At 37.8% G+C, this 16806-nt stretch overlaps 1 protein-coding gene across 2 annotated transcripts in view; it reads right to left on the bottom strand.

Moving 5' to 3' along the window:
* The window catches only part of eIF3a (eukaryotic translation initiation factor 3 subunit a), a 399865-nt gene that overhangs the window by 157116 nt on the left and 225943 nt on the right, over positions 1–16806 (bottom strand). For both annotated transcript variants that reach the window (XM_090385008.1, XM_090385009.1), the window contains one exon: positions 10054–10207. In XM_090385008.1, coding sequence (XP_090241134.1) covers positions 10054–10207 — 154 coding nt within the window. The remainder of the gene's footprint in view (positions 1–10053; positions 10208–16806) is intronic.

Consider the following 16806-nt stretch of genomic DNA (forward strand, 5'->3'; position numbering starts at 1 on the left):
ATAATATACAAATTCTAACTTATTCATACATGTCATATGATGGAACCCCACATTACAAAATGCAATAAACTCATTTAAAATTTGTCTATTTACAGGAAAAAACTTACCTTTTATTATGTACAATGGTATTGAAAGGGGGGGAATAAAAAAATAACAGATCCTCTCCCTTTTGTCTGCTGGGTGGGGGTTGAAGAGTGGCAAATAATAAAAAAAAAAAAAAGAATATTTTTCTTAACCTTAAGTAAGCTAACAGGCAGAAAGTAGGAAAATTAAGAAATAGTAGGCAGAAATGTCACATGAAACCAAAAATAGGAGAAAATATACACACAATTTACATTCTGGTAAACCTAGGTCATAAGTTTTTTACCCCTTTTGCACTGCCATGAAAACTAAAACAGTTGGGCATAAATAAAATGTTTTGGGACTCTAAAAAAATTTTTTTATTATTATTATTTGTTTAATTTACTTAAAACATGTTCAATCACAATTCATCTCCACTGTAAGCAACACCACTAACTTCCTTTTAAGAAAAAAAAACTTTCTTCCAATCACATCAATATTCCACATGCAACATTTGTTGGTGTTACGATATTAAACCAGTAGTAGTGGCATGTGATGCAAGAAAGCAAGTGTATGAGCTTATGCAGCATCAGCCAAAAAAAAAAAAAACACATGTATCATGTTAGGTATAGGTTTTACGATCAACTACTAGCAATTATTCTGTTAATCTTGTACGGAGGTTGGCACATTTTTGGTAGGTCTTTCGCTCATAGCAAGTAAATGGATAATGTCTGCATGACCAATTCTCAATTCCTGCTAGGACCACTTCTCCTGCCAACATGATCTTTTAGTAGTTTGCCAGTTTGTTCTTAAAATGTGCTGTTATGTATAATGCCTTAGTACAGTGTAAATGTTTTTGGTCTATGTATGGTCTATGTAGGATAATTGGCCAGTTTAATGTCACAGTGCTCAGCAGCAGTTACTGCATTCTCTCTGCAGTCACTATATTAGAAATGCAAAAGGATATTTCACCAGGGCACCATCTTAATCTTCTGTTTTCACATGTGTATATATAGAGGTGATACGTGGTTCCTTTATGTGGAAATTCTTAATGTGTGAGGAGTCACCGCCGAAAATTAGACCAAAAATATTGCTATCCCTTGTTACCTAATGGGCAATGATACAATAAATTAATGAGTTATAGTGCAGATATCATCTTTTAAGGACACAAATGGTAATATAGTTGATATGCTGTTAGTTAAGAAACACAAAATCTAAGGAAAGACATCCAGTTGACAGAGAAAATAAGAGTAGGAGAACTGTAGACTTCCTAACAAGTACAGGTTGATGTTGGAAAAAAAAAAAAAAAAGTCGTCAGTTAGAGTTAAATTTGAAAGTGTCTGCAATTGTGCGGACACAATAGGAGGGAGTACATGAGATCCTCGTCAATTCATTCAGCCCTCGACATATTGGGCAAGGCTCATGGGGTAGAATTTTTCTCAGCGTGGTCTATGCTTGTTACCAGGAGATATTGGTTCTACAGGGATGGGGCACACTTAAATAGAAATGGTGCAAGAATATTTCCTGATGCTAGTGAGGCAGCATTAGGTGAGTCGGAAAAACTGCTGGGGGGGGGGGGGGGGGGCACAATAAAAGATTGCAGGCAGAAATGAAAATGATTTGCGCACTGCTTCTATCAGAATGGAGGTGGTCATCACGGAACAAATAAATACGTGGGCTGTGTTGGGGTAACTAAGATTAAGAATAGGTGTATGTATACTTTTGTGGATTTATTGGATGATTGTTTTCTACATCAGCATGTTCGGGAGGCAACTAGAGGGAGTAATACTCTTGATCTGATTATCAGTAGTGATTCTTCATGCATTAAGAATCTGCAGATAAAGGAACCACTAGGTGGCAGTGATTACAGTGTGCTGAAGTGGGATTTACTCAAAGAGGTAACTACCATCAGGGGTAAAGGGAAGGGTTTTTGCTTTCGTAAAGGCGACTACAATGGTCTGAGACAGTATTTAAATTCTATACAGTGGGACCAACTGAAGATGTTACCAACAGCAAATTCAAAATGGGAAGCATTCAAAGAACTTATCTTGGAAGCTACTAGGCTTTACATACCAACTAAGAAATATTGTTCAAGGTTTAGGCCTAAATGGATGTCAGATGAACTAATGAGACATATGGCAGAGAAGAAAAATGCATGGGATACATATAAATAAATGGGTGACGTGTAAGCCTTTGATAGATATAAGCTGGTCTGTAACCAAGTCACAAAGGAGATTAGGCAGGCAACGGCAGATTATGAGAAATCCTTGGCAAAGAAAAACAGAAAAGAGTTCTTTACCTATGTAAACTCTGGAAGGAAAGGGATGAATCAGATTGGTCCACTGGATATTGATGGTTCAACAGTTGAGGATCCTGCTCAGGTAGCTAACAAACTAAACGAGTATTTTGCATCTACATAATATAAATTTTGGTGGTTTACACCAAACTTGCATTGAAATAATAAAACAAAAAACAAAATTAATAGTTTAATAACTGGTATTACTAATTTAGAATAAATTACTATTTATAAAAAGCATATAAAAAGAAAAAAAAAAAAATACTATAAAATATACAGAATTAAAAGCACTAAAATCTGAAGCTTTCGAAGGCTTTGGCTTCTTTCTCAACAGTACGCTTTATTTTTCCAGTGCAATCTTAAATACCTGCAGGTTCACGGCACATGTCACGTGATTCAATGACACATGCATTGTTCTCATGCATAAAGGAACCGGTGGCGGCTCAGGAGCACGTCAGGTGAAATCGTTCATCCCCTCCAAGAATCACTGTCTCAAAGAGGGGATGAATCAGCATACCTCTATCTCTATTAATGTTGCTCCCAATGGAACTAATCCGCAAGCTCTCGAGCCACTTGCGGCCTCAAAACCTATGTGCCCGGTCGATGATAGTAGCTTCGTCCTGGGAGATTTGATGTTGCTTCTCCGAATAATGCTCTGCCACGGCTGATTTCGCATAATCTGCATTCCTTATTGCCTTTTTGTGCTCCCCCAGACGATTCTTTAAATGCTGTTTTCTTTCCCCCGCATAACATTCCCCACAATCCGGGCACTTAATGCTATAAACGACCCAACTTACTTTCTTTTGTAATGGGATCTTTCACTTGTGACAACACTGTGTGCAACTTATGGCATGGCAGCTGCACACAGCTTGTCTGATGTTCCCATAATACACGGGCTATTCGTTTGGTTAGACCCGGATAATAGGGAATGTATGGCGGTGGCTATCGGTGTAAATGCCTTCCCTCTCCTCTGTTCTCCTTTGATATACATATTTATGATCCTCTGGTGGTAGCCAAACCTCAGGAGATCCACCGTGACGTGCTCAAACTCTTTCTTTTTATCCTCGGAGGTGCTACAATGTGATTCAGCTCTGTCTATTAGTGCTCTAATCACACAGTTCTTGTGATGGTTGGCCTGAGCTGAGTTTTAGTGTGAATACTGACCTTCATACATAGGTTTTCTGTAAACCCTATGTCTTTAAACATGGGCCTTCTCTATAGACCAACACATCCAAGAACGGTAAAACCCCCCCTTCTTCCACCTCCGAGGTAAAGTGTATAAATGGGGAGAAACCATTAAGAAAATTCAAAACCTCATCTTCACTCCCTTTTTGAATAATTGAGAACGTATCATCTACATATCTTTTTCCATGGACGCATAGGGAACCATATCACTAAATATTCTAGCCTCGAGCTCCTCCATCGCCAAATTAGCAATAATAACACTAATGGGGGAGCCCATTGTTGCCTTTTTATATGCTTTTTGTAAATAGTAATTTATTCTAAATTAGTAATACCAGTTATTAAACTATTAATTTTGTTTTTTGTTTTATTATTTCAACGCAACGTTGGTGTAAACTACTAAAATTTATATTATGAATATGCCCAACCCAAGGAGCCTATTTAAAAATTTTGCAACTACATTCATACACGAGGAGTTATTCAGGAAGGGGAATGCCAGAGGTGAAGTAAACTCTGGCAGTAGATGATTTTGTAATAACTGAGAGAAAAGTGGAGAAGAAATTGTTGGGGATAAACATAAAAAAGGCACCTGGGATGGATGGGATCTATCCAGTTATATTAAAGGAGGCAGCAAAGCAACTAAGCAAACCCTTGGCCATAATTATGAGAGCATCCTTGGACTCAGGGGAGGTTCCCACGGACTGGAAATGTGCAAATGTATCCCCAATTAACAAAGGGGGATTGAAGAGTGACACGAGTAATTACAGACCAGTTAGTTTAACTTCTGTTCCTGGTAAAATAATGGAGTCACTGGTTAAAGATGCATTGCAGGATCATCTAGACAAGACTGCAACAATAATTCAGACACAGCATGGGTTTGTTAAGGGAAAGTCTTGTCTAACAAATTTGATAGGATATTATGATGTGGTTACAAAGGAACTGGATGCAAAAAATAATTTTGATATCATATATTTGGATTTCAGGAAAGCTTTTGACACTGTTGCGCATGGAAGACTATTGTACAAATTGGAGTAGAATGGTATTAAGGGTAAGTTGCTACAATGGATAAAAGGATGGTTAAGTGGGAGGAGACAGAGGGTGGTATCAATGGGTGCTGCTCTTCTTGGACTAATGTTAATGGAGTCCCACAGGTTTCGGTGTTAGGTCCACTGTTGTTTTGTATATTTATCAATGATATTGATGAAGGTATATCAGGCTTAATGTCGAAGTTTGCAGATGATACAAAGGTTGGCAGGGTTGTTAATGACAGTAATTGCAGTGTGCTACTGCAACAGGATTTCAATAATTTGGGCAGATGGGCTAAGAAGTGGCAACTGAAGTTTAACCTTGACAAATGCAAAGTACTGCATATGGGTAGAAGTAACCCCAGAGAAACGTACCAACTTGTGTGGTACTACACTTAAAGTGGTAGAAAATGAAAAAGACCTGGGAGTAATTGTGCAGTCAGATATGAAGTTTTCTGAGCAATGGAGACAGGCTGCCAGGGCAGGTCACGGGGTTTTGTCAATGATATATAGGAATTTTGCTAGCAGGGAGAAAGAGGTGATTTTCCCCATGTATAAGGCTATGGTCAGGCCACGCCTTGAGTACTGCGTACAGGTCTAGAGGCCTCATTTTAGGAAGGATGTAGATTTACTTGAGCGTATACAGAGAAGGGCAACAAGATTGGTGAGGGGAATGAAGTGATCCTCTTACCAAGAGAGGCTTAAGTTCTGCAAATTGCAGTGGCTGGAGACTAGGCACCTGCACGGTTATCTGACTGAGATGTATAAGGCCTTGAATGGGTTGAGCACGCTGAATTCTGATGGGATCCTTCCACTTGTTCAGATTACGAACCTAAGGGGGCATAAATTCAAATTAAGAAAAGACAGATGTAGAATAGATGTGTGGAAATTTGCCTTTAGTCAGCGGATGGTTAATTGCTGGAACAAACTTCCATCTGTCATTGTAGAAGTTGATAGGTTGAATAAATTTAAGGAGGAACTGGACAGGCATTTGTAGGGAATGGTGTGATTTTTTTTTTTTTTTTTTTTTGTTTGATCTGCATAAGCTCATACACTTGCTTTTTTGCATCACATGCCACTACTACTTCTACTACAAGTAATTATAGACCTGTGAGTTTATCTTCTGTTCCAGGAAAATTAAGGGGGGGCACTGGTTAAAGAAGCACTGTAGAATCATCCAGACAAGGCTTCAGTTATAGCTCGGACACAGCATGGTTTTGTTAAGGGGAAGTTTTGCCTGACCAATTTGATTGGATACTATGATGCAGTCACAAAAGAACGGGATGCAGGGAATAACTTTGATATTATATATTTGGATCTTAGAAAGGCTTTTGATACTGTTGCACATGGAAGACTGCTGCACAAATTGGAGCAGTGTGGCATTGGAGGCAAATTGCTGCTACGGATAAGGGGATGGTTGAGGGGGAGAAGACAGGGTGGTAATCAATGGACACTGCTCATCACGGACTAATGTTATTATTGGATTCCCTCAGGGTTCAGTGTTGGGTCCATTATAGTTTTCTGTATTTATAAATGATATTGATGATGGTATATCAAGCTTAATGTCCAAGTTTGCAAACAATACAAAGGTTAGCAGGGTTGTTTATGACATTACTGACACTGTGCTGCTGCTGCAACAGGATCTGGAAAGGTTGGCAGATGAGCTGAGAAGTGGCAAATGAAGTTTAACATTGAGAAATGTAAAGTACTACATATGGGAAACAGCAACCCTAGAGCAATGTATCAACTCTGTGGTACTACACTGACAGTGGTAGACAATTAAAAGGACCTGGGGTAATTGTGCAGGCAGATATGAAGTTCTCTTAGCAGTGCAGACGGGCTGCAAGAGTAGCTCATGGTGTCTTGTCAATGATATACAGCAATTTTTCTAGCAGGGATAAGGGGGTGATTATTCCTTTGTATAAGGCAATGGTCAGGCCACACCTTGAGTACTGTATACAGGTCTGGAGGCCTCATTACAAGAAGGATGTAGACCTGCTGGAACGTACAGAGAAGGGCAACAAGATTAGCAAATGGTACAAAGGGTTGCTCTTATGAAAAAGGCTTAAGTTTTGCAAATTACAGTGTCTGGAGACTAGGACCAGTGAGGTGATCTGATAGAGGTGTATAAAGCCTTGAATGGTTTGATTATTCTCAATGCCGATGGGATTCTTTCTCTTGCTCAGAATAATCACCTGAGAGGGCATAAATTCAGATTGAGGAAAGACAGATGTAGGATAGATGTGTGGAAATTTGCCTTTAGCCAGCGGGTAGTTGGTAGTGGAACAGACTTCCATCCCTTGTGGAAGTTGATAGCCTAAATAAATTTAAGGCTCAGCTGGATAGGTATTTCGAACGAACTGATGGGTAAAATGGAAGTGGTGTTTTTTTTTTTTTTTTTTTTGGCTGATGCTGCATTAGCTTGCTTTCTTGCATCATATGCCTCTACTAATGATAATGCTACTTGTATGTACACAAATGCTAGGAGTATAGTAAATAAATTTGATGAACATGAAGTGCTGGTCAAGACATCAAAGGGGGATGGTGTTGGTATATCAGAGGAGTGGTATCATACAGATATAAGCAGTGCAAAATTCAAATTTGGGGAGTACAATGTGTACAGAAAGGATAGACAGAGCAGGAAGAGAAGAGAGGTTATGCTGTTAGTTAAAAAACACAAAATCTAAAGAAAGACATCCAGTTGACATAGATGGGCAGTGCAATGTTGAATCAGTTTGGTGTGCCATAAGCACTGGAAAATCAAAAAATTAGAGTAGTAGTATGTTATAGACCTAATGACTGATGAGTACAACAACCAACTGTACAGAAAAATAGAGTGGGCCAGTAAATCTGCTTGTCTAATAATGGAGGATTTTAACTGGCATTTTTTGGGTTGATCACTTGCAAGCCAGCAACTTTTGTGAATTATCCTATTGTATAAGGCAGTGGACGGGCCATATTGTGAATACAGCATATGGTCCGGGGGCCTCATTTTAGGAAAGATGTAGAGTTGCTTGAGAGAGAGTACAGAGAAGGGCAACAAGATTGGTGAGGGAAATGATGAGGTGGTCTTACCAAGAAACGGTAAAGTTCTGCAAATTGCAGCGTCTGGAACCTAGTCGCCTGTGGGGTGATCTGATTGGGGTGTGCAAGGCCTTGAATGAGTTGAGCTGGGTTTTTACACTATTATGGTGAAATGTGTTCCCCTTCACTGAAATCTTCAATCATATAAAAAAACAAGTTTTCAGAAACTTCTCTTCATTCCTATTTAAGTATAACAATGATGAACGGAAAGTGACCAATGAAAAGTGCAAGTGGTGGTAGTGACAGGAAACGAAACAAAATTGATTTAGAAATGAAGATGAAAATGATTAAGTATGAAGCAGGACAAAGTTTGTCATCTATTGCAAGGGAATTAGGTCTCACTTAAGGACAGCTCTTTAAAGGACAGTGCACATATAAAAGAACATGTCAAAAAATAAACACACAAGATCAACAGTGATCACAAAACAGATTTCAGGTGTTATGTCGAAGCTGGAACAGCCGTTAACTTGCCACACTCTTGCTTGCTTGGGGCTAATGCAGCGGGAGATTACAGATTAAAACCACTGCTTATGTACCATTCCTAACACTTACTGGAAGCTGCTTTGAAAAGCACTCTTAGCAGATAATCCTCTTCAACATGGTTCGGATCTCTAAAGCAAATAACAACATTGATAATTATTAATGAAACTGTTGATATATAGTACCACATTGAATGCAAGTATAAGATCAGATGTGTACAGAAACTCCCCGATTTACATAAGGATTGCATTCCACAGAACGCTATGCAAGTCGGAATTTCCCCCCATTCTTGTGCAGCCCTCACAACTGTGCTCTGGAAATCCTCGTGCATTTAAAGGAATCAATAAAGCCACCCTACCCATGGATTTCCAATTGAAACAGAGCATGGATAACAATATCTCTCTCCTCTCTGAGGATTGGTTTAAATACTCCTTTATTTCCGAGGTTGAAAAATATTGTAAAGACAACAATGTTCCTTTCAAGATTTTGTTTCTATTAGATAATACTCCTGGACATTCTACGCGTCTAGATGATTTCAATTTGAACAATAGAGTCATATTACTACCACCAAACACGACTTCACTCATCCAACCTATGGATCAGGCTGTTATTTCGAATTTAAAAGCATACTATTTACGCACATTTGTTCAGGCACTGTCTGCAGTAGACGGTGAGAAAAATTTTACGTTATAGACTTTTGGAAATCTTACAATATTTACCATGCCATTGTAAACATTAAGTAAGGTCTGGGTGGAAATTACTAAAAGTTGTTTAAACGGCACATGGAAGAAAATATGCCCATGGGATGTAAAAGGCTTCAAAGGATTTGAAAAAGATGAATCATATGAAGAGGTTACAGATAAGATTGTAAAGTTTGCATAGCTACTTCAGTTGGAGGTTGTGGCCAAAGACATGGAGAAATTAATAGAGGAAGACAAGAAGGAATTATCTAATAAAGAACTTGACTTGCAGGTAGTGATAGTGAAAGAAGAAAATGCTGACGAAGCTCAAGATGAACCAAATGAGGAGAAGAGACGCTTCATCACCAGAGATGGCAATGGCATTTCGTGAAATTGCATTGGCAGTGGTGAGGTTTGAGAAGATAGATCCTGACAGCGAATGATTCTTAAAACTTAACTAAAGGGCGAATGATATGCTTGATTGCTATGGAGCCATTTACGATGAAAAGAAAAACACCACTATCCAGTCATCTATTAATATACGTTCTTTTGTAAGGTTGAGCAGCAGACCCCTACTAAATCTCCACAGCTCTCAACCCCCGCAGTGGCGTACTTATCAGCTGAAGATGGCAATTCTGGCAACAATGCTTGAGAGGTAAAACTTACTGACATTATCCCTGTCTCCTCTTTTTTTTTTTGTAATTTTATAATTTTGAAATTTTTTTAAGTTACAGGCTTTCGTAATTTTTCGCACGAGATCGAAAATGGAATAAATACAATAAATAATTCTATTTACAAGTTCGTCGGACATTTCTTTTTTCACTCAATCAATTCAGCGAGCACGGTTGTGAGGGCTGCACAAGAATGGGGGAAATTCTAACTTCTGTAGCGTTCTGCGGAACGCAACCCTTACGTAAGTCGAGGAGTCCCTGTACACATTAGTACTACACTGACCATATACTTGCATTCAATGTGGTACTATATATCAACAGTTTCATTAATGATTATCAATGTTATTATTTGCTTTATAGAGCGGAATCATATTCAAGAGGGTTATCTGCTAAGAGTGCTTTTCAATGCAGCTTCCAGTACATGTAACCCCCCCCCCCCCCCAGTGAATGAAATAGATAAAGAAATATAAAGGATTACACATATTGGATTCATGTTTTATAACTTACTCAGTACAATACTCCAAAAAATATTCATTAAACCATTATAATGAAAAATACAACAATACACTATTTACCTCTTTTCTTTTGTTCATCCATTTTTCTTTGTTTTTCCTCTTCCTTATCTTTTAGCCATTTTGTACGTCTTTCTTGTTTTCTCTTCTCTTTTCTTTCTGCTACTCTCTTTCTACGTTCCTCATCTAGATGTTTTTCAAATTCTTGTAGCTTTCCCTATGTTTCAACAGTGAAACTATATCTTACAACAGTGAAACTATATTTTTGACATTTGTATACAAATGTCAAAAATGCATTCATTATACAATAAATAATTTATTACTATGTACATGTTGTTGTTGTTATTTTGGTTTTTAGGAGCATTAGCAACTAAGGCCATATTGCTCAGGGGATATGCGGTGGTCATTCCCTGACCTTTCCGCATCCTCCGTATTTGGTAGGCAAGGGCTCGAACCCCAGTCTAATCAAGAAGCGTGTGCTCCGCACCACTGCTCCTGCCCACCTGGCTACGGAGGCGCCTCTATGTACATGAATTATACGATAACCGTATACATTTAGTTGTATGCAGATTAATTCAGCATGTCTTTCTGAGCCAATATGTCAACATATTATGAATGGTCTACTGATATCTGGATTTTGGGCCTATAACCAGACATATATGGCCAGATTAGAAACCATCTAATATCAAGTTAGTAATACTCTTGGTGATGCATAATACCATTTTTGCTTTTATTTATATTCCAGTGATTAATTGTCACTGGAATAATAAGATAATAATTTAAATAACATTTTACTGCCTTACTAATAGTGTTTAAGCTGCTAATTAGCATTAGCAGAGGAATATGGTGGAATAAAGCAAGCTTATAAAAACAAACCTTCCCCATTTCACCCACCAATCAGCCAAAAAACAAACCTTCCCCATTTCACCCACCAATCAGCCAAAAAACAAACCTTCCCTATTCCACCTATCCATTCGCTCCAAATATTTGTATAGTTTGCCTTGAACTTATTTAAGTTGTTGACCTCCATTACAATAGATGGAAGTTTGTTCCAACTATCAACCACCCACTGGCTATAGGCAAATTTCCACACATCTATTCTAAAATTGTCTTTCCTAACTTTGAATTTATGTCCCCCATGGGAATCTGAGCAAGAGGAACAATCCCATGAGAATTAAGCTTGCTCAAACCATTCAAAGCCTTATACACCTATACGCCTAGTCTCCTGATGCTGCAATATGCAGAACTTAAGCCTTTCTTGATAACAGCAACCCTTTGTTTCACTCACCAATCTCACTGCCCTTCTCTGTATTTGTTCCAGCAGCTTTACATCCTTCCTAAAATGAGGCCTCCAAACCTGTATGAAGTACTCAAGGTGTGGCTTGACCACTGTCCTATTCAAAAGGTTCACCTCCTTAATAACTGCTAGCAAAATACTTATATATCATTGACAAGACACCATGAGCTACTCTTGCAGTTTGTTGCACTGTTTAGAGAACTTCATATCTCACTGCATAAATACAGAAAACAACAATGGGCCCAAAGTCGAACCCTGGGGAACTCCACTAATAACATTAGTCCACAAAGAGCAGTGTCTATTGATTACCACTCTCTGTCTTCTCCCACTCAACCACCCCTTTACCCATAGCAGCAATTTGCCCTTAATGCCATACCGCTCCAATTTGTACAGTAGTCTTCCATTTGCAACAATATCGAAAGCTTTCCTAAAATCCAAGTACACGATAACAAAATTACTTTTTTAGGCCAGTTCCTTTGTAACCACATCATACTATTCAATCAAATTTGTCAGACAAGACTTTCCCTTAACAAACCCATGCTGTGTCTCAATTATTACTGCAGTCTTGTCTAGATGAATCTGCAATGCTTCTTTAACCAGTGACTCCATTATTTTTCCCGGAACAGAAGTTAAACTAACAGGTCTGTAATTGCTCATGTCGGCCTTTGATCCCCCCCCCTCCCTTTGTGAATGGAGGACATGTTTCCACATCTACAGTCCATGTGGACTCCCCTCAGTCCGAGGAAGCTTGCATAATTATGGCTAATGGTTTTCTTACCTCCTTGAATGTAACTCGATAGATTCCATCTACCCTAGGTCCCTTTCTTATGTTCAATTTCAACAATTTCTCCACCACTCTGCTCCCAGATATTACAAAATCATTTAGCTTCCTGCGAGAGTTTGATAAGATTCTAGCCTTCACTTTCCTACAGACTTCCTCATGTGTGTGTGAATGTAGAAGCAGAATACTCATTCAGTTTGTCAGTTACCTCAGCAGGTTCATCAACGATCGAACTGCCGATGTCAAGGGGACCAATTGATTCATCCCCTTCCTCCTAGAGTTTACCTATGTAAAGAAGTCTTTACTGTTTTTCTTTGCATTCTTTGCCTAAACATTTCTCGTAATCTGCTTTGCTTACTTAACATCCTTTCTGAATTGATCACAGACTATCTTCTATCTACCACAGGCACCTGTGTCTCCTGATAATTTATATGCGTCCCATGCATTTTTCTTCTCTGCGCACAAGTCTCATTAGTCATCTGACCTCCACTTAGGCCTAAACCTTGAACAGTATTTCTTAGTTGGTATGAAAAGCATATTAGCTTTCAAGATTAATTCCTTGAATTCTTTGGATCAAGCAGCATAATCCATGCAGAACAAGTCAACTGCTTAATTTACTATCTATTCGAAATCTATTTGGCTTACTAAATAGATTTCAGTTTTCAAATGCACAATTGTGTGTGGGTTTCAATGGAAATATCTCAATCATTTTCAAAAACTACAGTAAACTCTCCTCATAACAGTTATTCCATCATAACATTGTTTCCAATTTAAGGAAACTAATTTTGTTCTAATGAGCTTTCCCTCAGTTCAGCAACTGTCACATATACCGCTCTATACTAGATGTAATTCTTGTTTCCAAAAAAAAAAAAAAAGTTTTTTTTTGTTTGATTATTTTAAGAAAAACTCATTAACATATACATCTAAAACAAAAATAGCAATTATTTCACACAATCAGAAAATATAAATATTCAGATATGTTGGTTATTTGGGACACATCGGGATTAGTACATTTTGGCCCGATTAAGCCACTGCTCCAATTATCCGAAGTTTCACATAAATAGTAAAAAATACAATGTACTCCCCCCCCCCCTTATAACTGGTTCATTGTACAATCAAATCACGTTACGACGAACTCAACATAGTAAAGTACCGTTCACTATACGATGTGCAGTAAGCGCTGGTCATTGTGATCATGTTTGTGAATTGAATTTTAATTCTATTAAACACCGATTCTAATTAATAAAAATAAGAGGAATATTATCCACAGGTTATAAAAGCAAAGATATATTAAGCACAAATTTACCCATTATTACCTTAACAATTAAAAAATTAAATGATACGTGAAAATCAGAAGAATATACGTGATAATCGGAATAATTAATACTTACTGTAATATGTACATACAAACTAGTTGACATTTCTGTTCCCTGACATTTGTGGGTGGGGTATAAATTTAAAACAGTAAAAAGATAAGCAATCAATAACAAAGAACACGGCACACACAAATTGCAAGTAACATAATATGCACAAGTCAGAACGGAGTAACAAGTTACAAAGCTTTAAAAATAGGAATGAAGAGAAGATCTGAAAATTAATTTTTTTATATGATTGAAGATTTCATGGAAGTGTAAACACATTTCACCACAATAACCCACAGAATTCCAGCTGTCGGTATTATCACAAATTCAGTAAGATTGAGTTTACTGTTCATTTATGATAGATTTCACTAACAGAAAAGCCCAATAAACAGGTGACTCCTAATTGTTTTATGGTTGTGACTTCCAGAATTTTGACCGAACCACGTGGTACCGTCGGAGACAATCGCAGAGTAATTTCCAGTCCTGTGATCTCCTGCCACGATTAATCCAGCATGCTGTCCCAATTAAGCGAAGTAAACTCTGGCTATTTTCTCGACTGGTTTCTGTTTTTTAAGATTTGCCCCAAATAAACGGCTGCCCCGATTAGCCGGTGGCCCAAATAACCGGAATCCATTGTATACTGCATATTTAAAATTACTTGATTTTGATAAGTTTGGCTGGGTGGAATTGAGAAATTTTTCCACAGTGTATAGCATGTTTCACAGGAGATTGGGTTCCTGAAGGACCATGGAGGTGAGGATTTTTCGCTTGAAATGGGTGTGACCAGTAAATTCATATAAATAGCATAATGAACACATATAAATAAAATAATGAACACACATAAATACTACTTTGTATAAATCTAGAACCACTGAATTCTTGTTGAAATGGCAAACTTTATCTCCAAAAGATACTACTGTAAGAGACTGATTGTCTGTTCATAGTACACTGGTTTTACCCTGTTAATCAGATGTTGGCCCAAAGGCATAGTGATAATTTTAGGTATTGAAACACCTTCAATAATCTTTATTGACGTTTTAAAACTGATAAATTTCTCAACAATTTTAATTTTTTTCCTTTCCCAATTCAGAGTTCTCAATTCCATTCAATTAAAAAATAAAACCAAAAACCACACCATAAAAAAATAAATAAATTTCCCAAGCATATCTTAAGTGTTACAATTAAATGTATTTCTTTTACTACTCCAAAGGTCCAATTATTTGTCTAACAGAATCTCATCAACTGGAAATTGTTCTAACAGAATCGCTAAGCTAACCAACACCACCAATTCAATGACCACATCTGTCCTAATTACTGATTCTATGATTTAATCCAATTTAAAGGTGCATAGCATATATACACTTAAGGTGGTAGAAAATGAAAAAGACCTGGGAGTAATTGTGCAGTCAGATATGAAGTTTTCTGAGCAATGCAGACATGCTGCCACGGCAGGTCATGGGGATTTGTCAATGATATATAGGAATTTTGCTAGCAGGGAAAAGGAGGTGATTGTCCCTCCGTATAAGGCAATGGTCAGGCCATGCCTTGAGTACTGCGTACAGGTCTGGAGGCCTCATTTTAGGAAGGATGCAGATTTGCTTGAGCGTGTACAGAGAAGGGCAACAAGATTGGTGAGGGGAATGAAGGGATCCTCTTACCAAGAGAGGCTTGAGTTCTGCAAGTTGCAGTGGCTGGAGACTAGGCACCTGTGTGGTGATCTGATTGAGGTGTATAAGGCCTTGAATGGGTTGAGCATGCTGAATTCTGATGGGATGCTTCCACTTGTTCAGATTACGAACCTAAGGGGGGGGAATAAATTCAAATTAAGAAAAGTCAGAGGTAGAATAGACGTGCAGAAATTTGCCTTTAGCCAGCGAGCGGTTAATTGCTGGAACAAACTTCCATCTGTCATTGTGAAAGTTGATAGGTTAAATAAATTTAAGGAGGAACTGGACATGCATTTTAGAGGGAATGGTGTGATTTTTTTTTTGGCTGATGCTGCATAAGCTCATACACTTGCCTTTCTTGCATCACATGCCACTACTACTATAACAATTGTGATATTCCTTGACAAGAACAGATAATATGATAATCACCATTTTTTTGATCTCCTTTGGCTTATCTCTTTATCCTATTCTTTCAAATTCATTAGATGTTTTTGTTTGGATTCAGAGTTGCCTATTGATGAGGAGAGCTACAAAGGCAATCAGTTTGGGGCAAGTGGGTAGAACTATACAAGTTTGGTATTTGCATAGATTCATTCAGTCTTAAATTGTAAACTGGAATTTTTACTTAAAATCAAAAGTTATATTTAATTAATCTCGCATCTGAGAATGTCTACAGTTTAAATAATATTTCATATTGTTTTAGGTAATGAGCCCATACTCACATTTTGGTGAGTATGGGCTAGGCCCACCCAGGGTCCTTGGGCTGGATATCATCATTCTTCTCTTTCTTGGTGATTCCCTTCTACTTCTGACTCTCATTTTTTTTTTTTTTTTTTTGCTGGTGCAGCATAAACCTCAGGCTTCCTTGCACCATATGGCTAATAATAACCTAAGCACAAGTCATAACTGATGGTAGTAAATCTGATTTCAGTGAAAATTTTAATTGCCTGGCAGATATCTGATAGAGTACCTGGTCATTTTCTTTTTAAGCAGTAATTTAAATAAGTCATATAGTGCAAATTTAATCTTAAACGTTTCTAACCTATATCTATAATATGACAGCTTTGAAGAAAAATTATGGAACATGACAAAGATGCAAAATGTTGTGAGCAATGTGAATCAGGTCATAATTGTTTGGGATGTGCTGTGTAGAAAGTCATAAGCCACTTTTATTTTTATACAACTGATCATTTCTGTGTAATAGATGCAGAAATTAGTAACAATATGGTGCATTAATATATGAGACTGGGTCACTGAGAAAGTGGTATGTGACATGAAGAACAATAAAACTTGGGACTTGTGCAGGTATTTCTCACACAATTCAATTGGTGTACTCAAGGTTGGTGTGGGAAATATCAATCATCCTGAGTAATTGTTTTGGTTAAAAAGCAGGTAATCTTATTAGGAGGATTAAACTGTTAGTGATAATAGAAATGCATTTTCAGTTCCCAAAAGAATGAGTGAAATAATGGCTTTAAACATGGGTAATAATAATGTTATTATATACACCGATGAGCCAAAACATTATTGACCACCTACCTAATATGATGTTGGTCCTCCACGTGCAGCCAAAACAGCTCGTCCCGGGCGAGGCATGAACGGTACAAGATTTCTAAATGTGTATTGTCATATCTGGTACCAACACGTAACCAGATCCTTTAACTCCTGTGAGGTTCGTGGTTGAGACGCCACAGATCGGAGTTGCTGTTC

This window comes from Mastigoproctus giganteus, chromosome 11 (genome assembly GCF_048544385.1).
Source record: "Mastigoproctus giganteus isolate SK-2022 chromosome 11, ASM4854438v1, whole genome shotgun sequence".
In the NCBI taxonomy this organism is placed as follows: Eukaryota; Metazoa; Arthropoda; class Arachnida; order Uropygi; family Thelyphonidae; genus Mastigoproctus; species Mastigoproctus giganteus.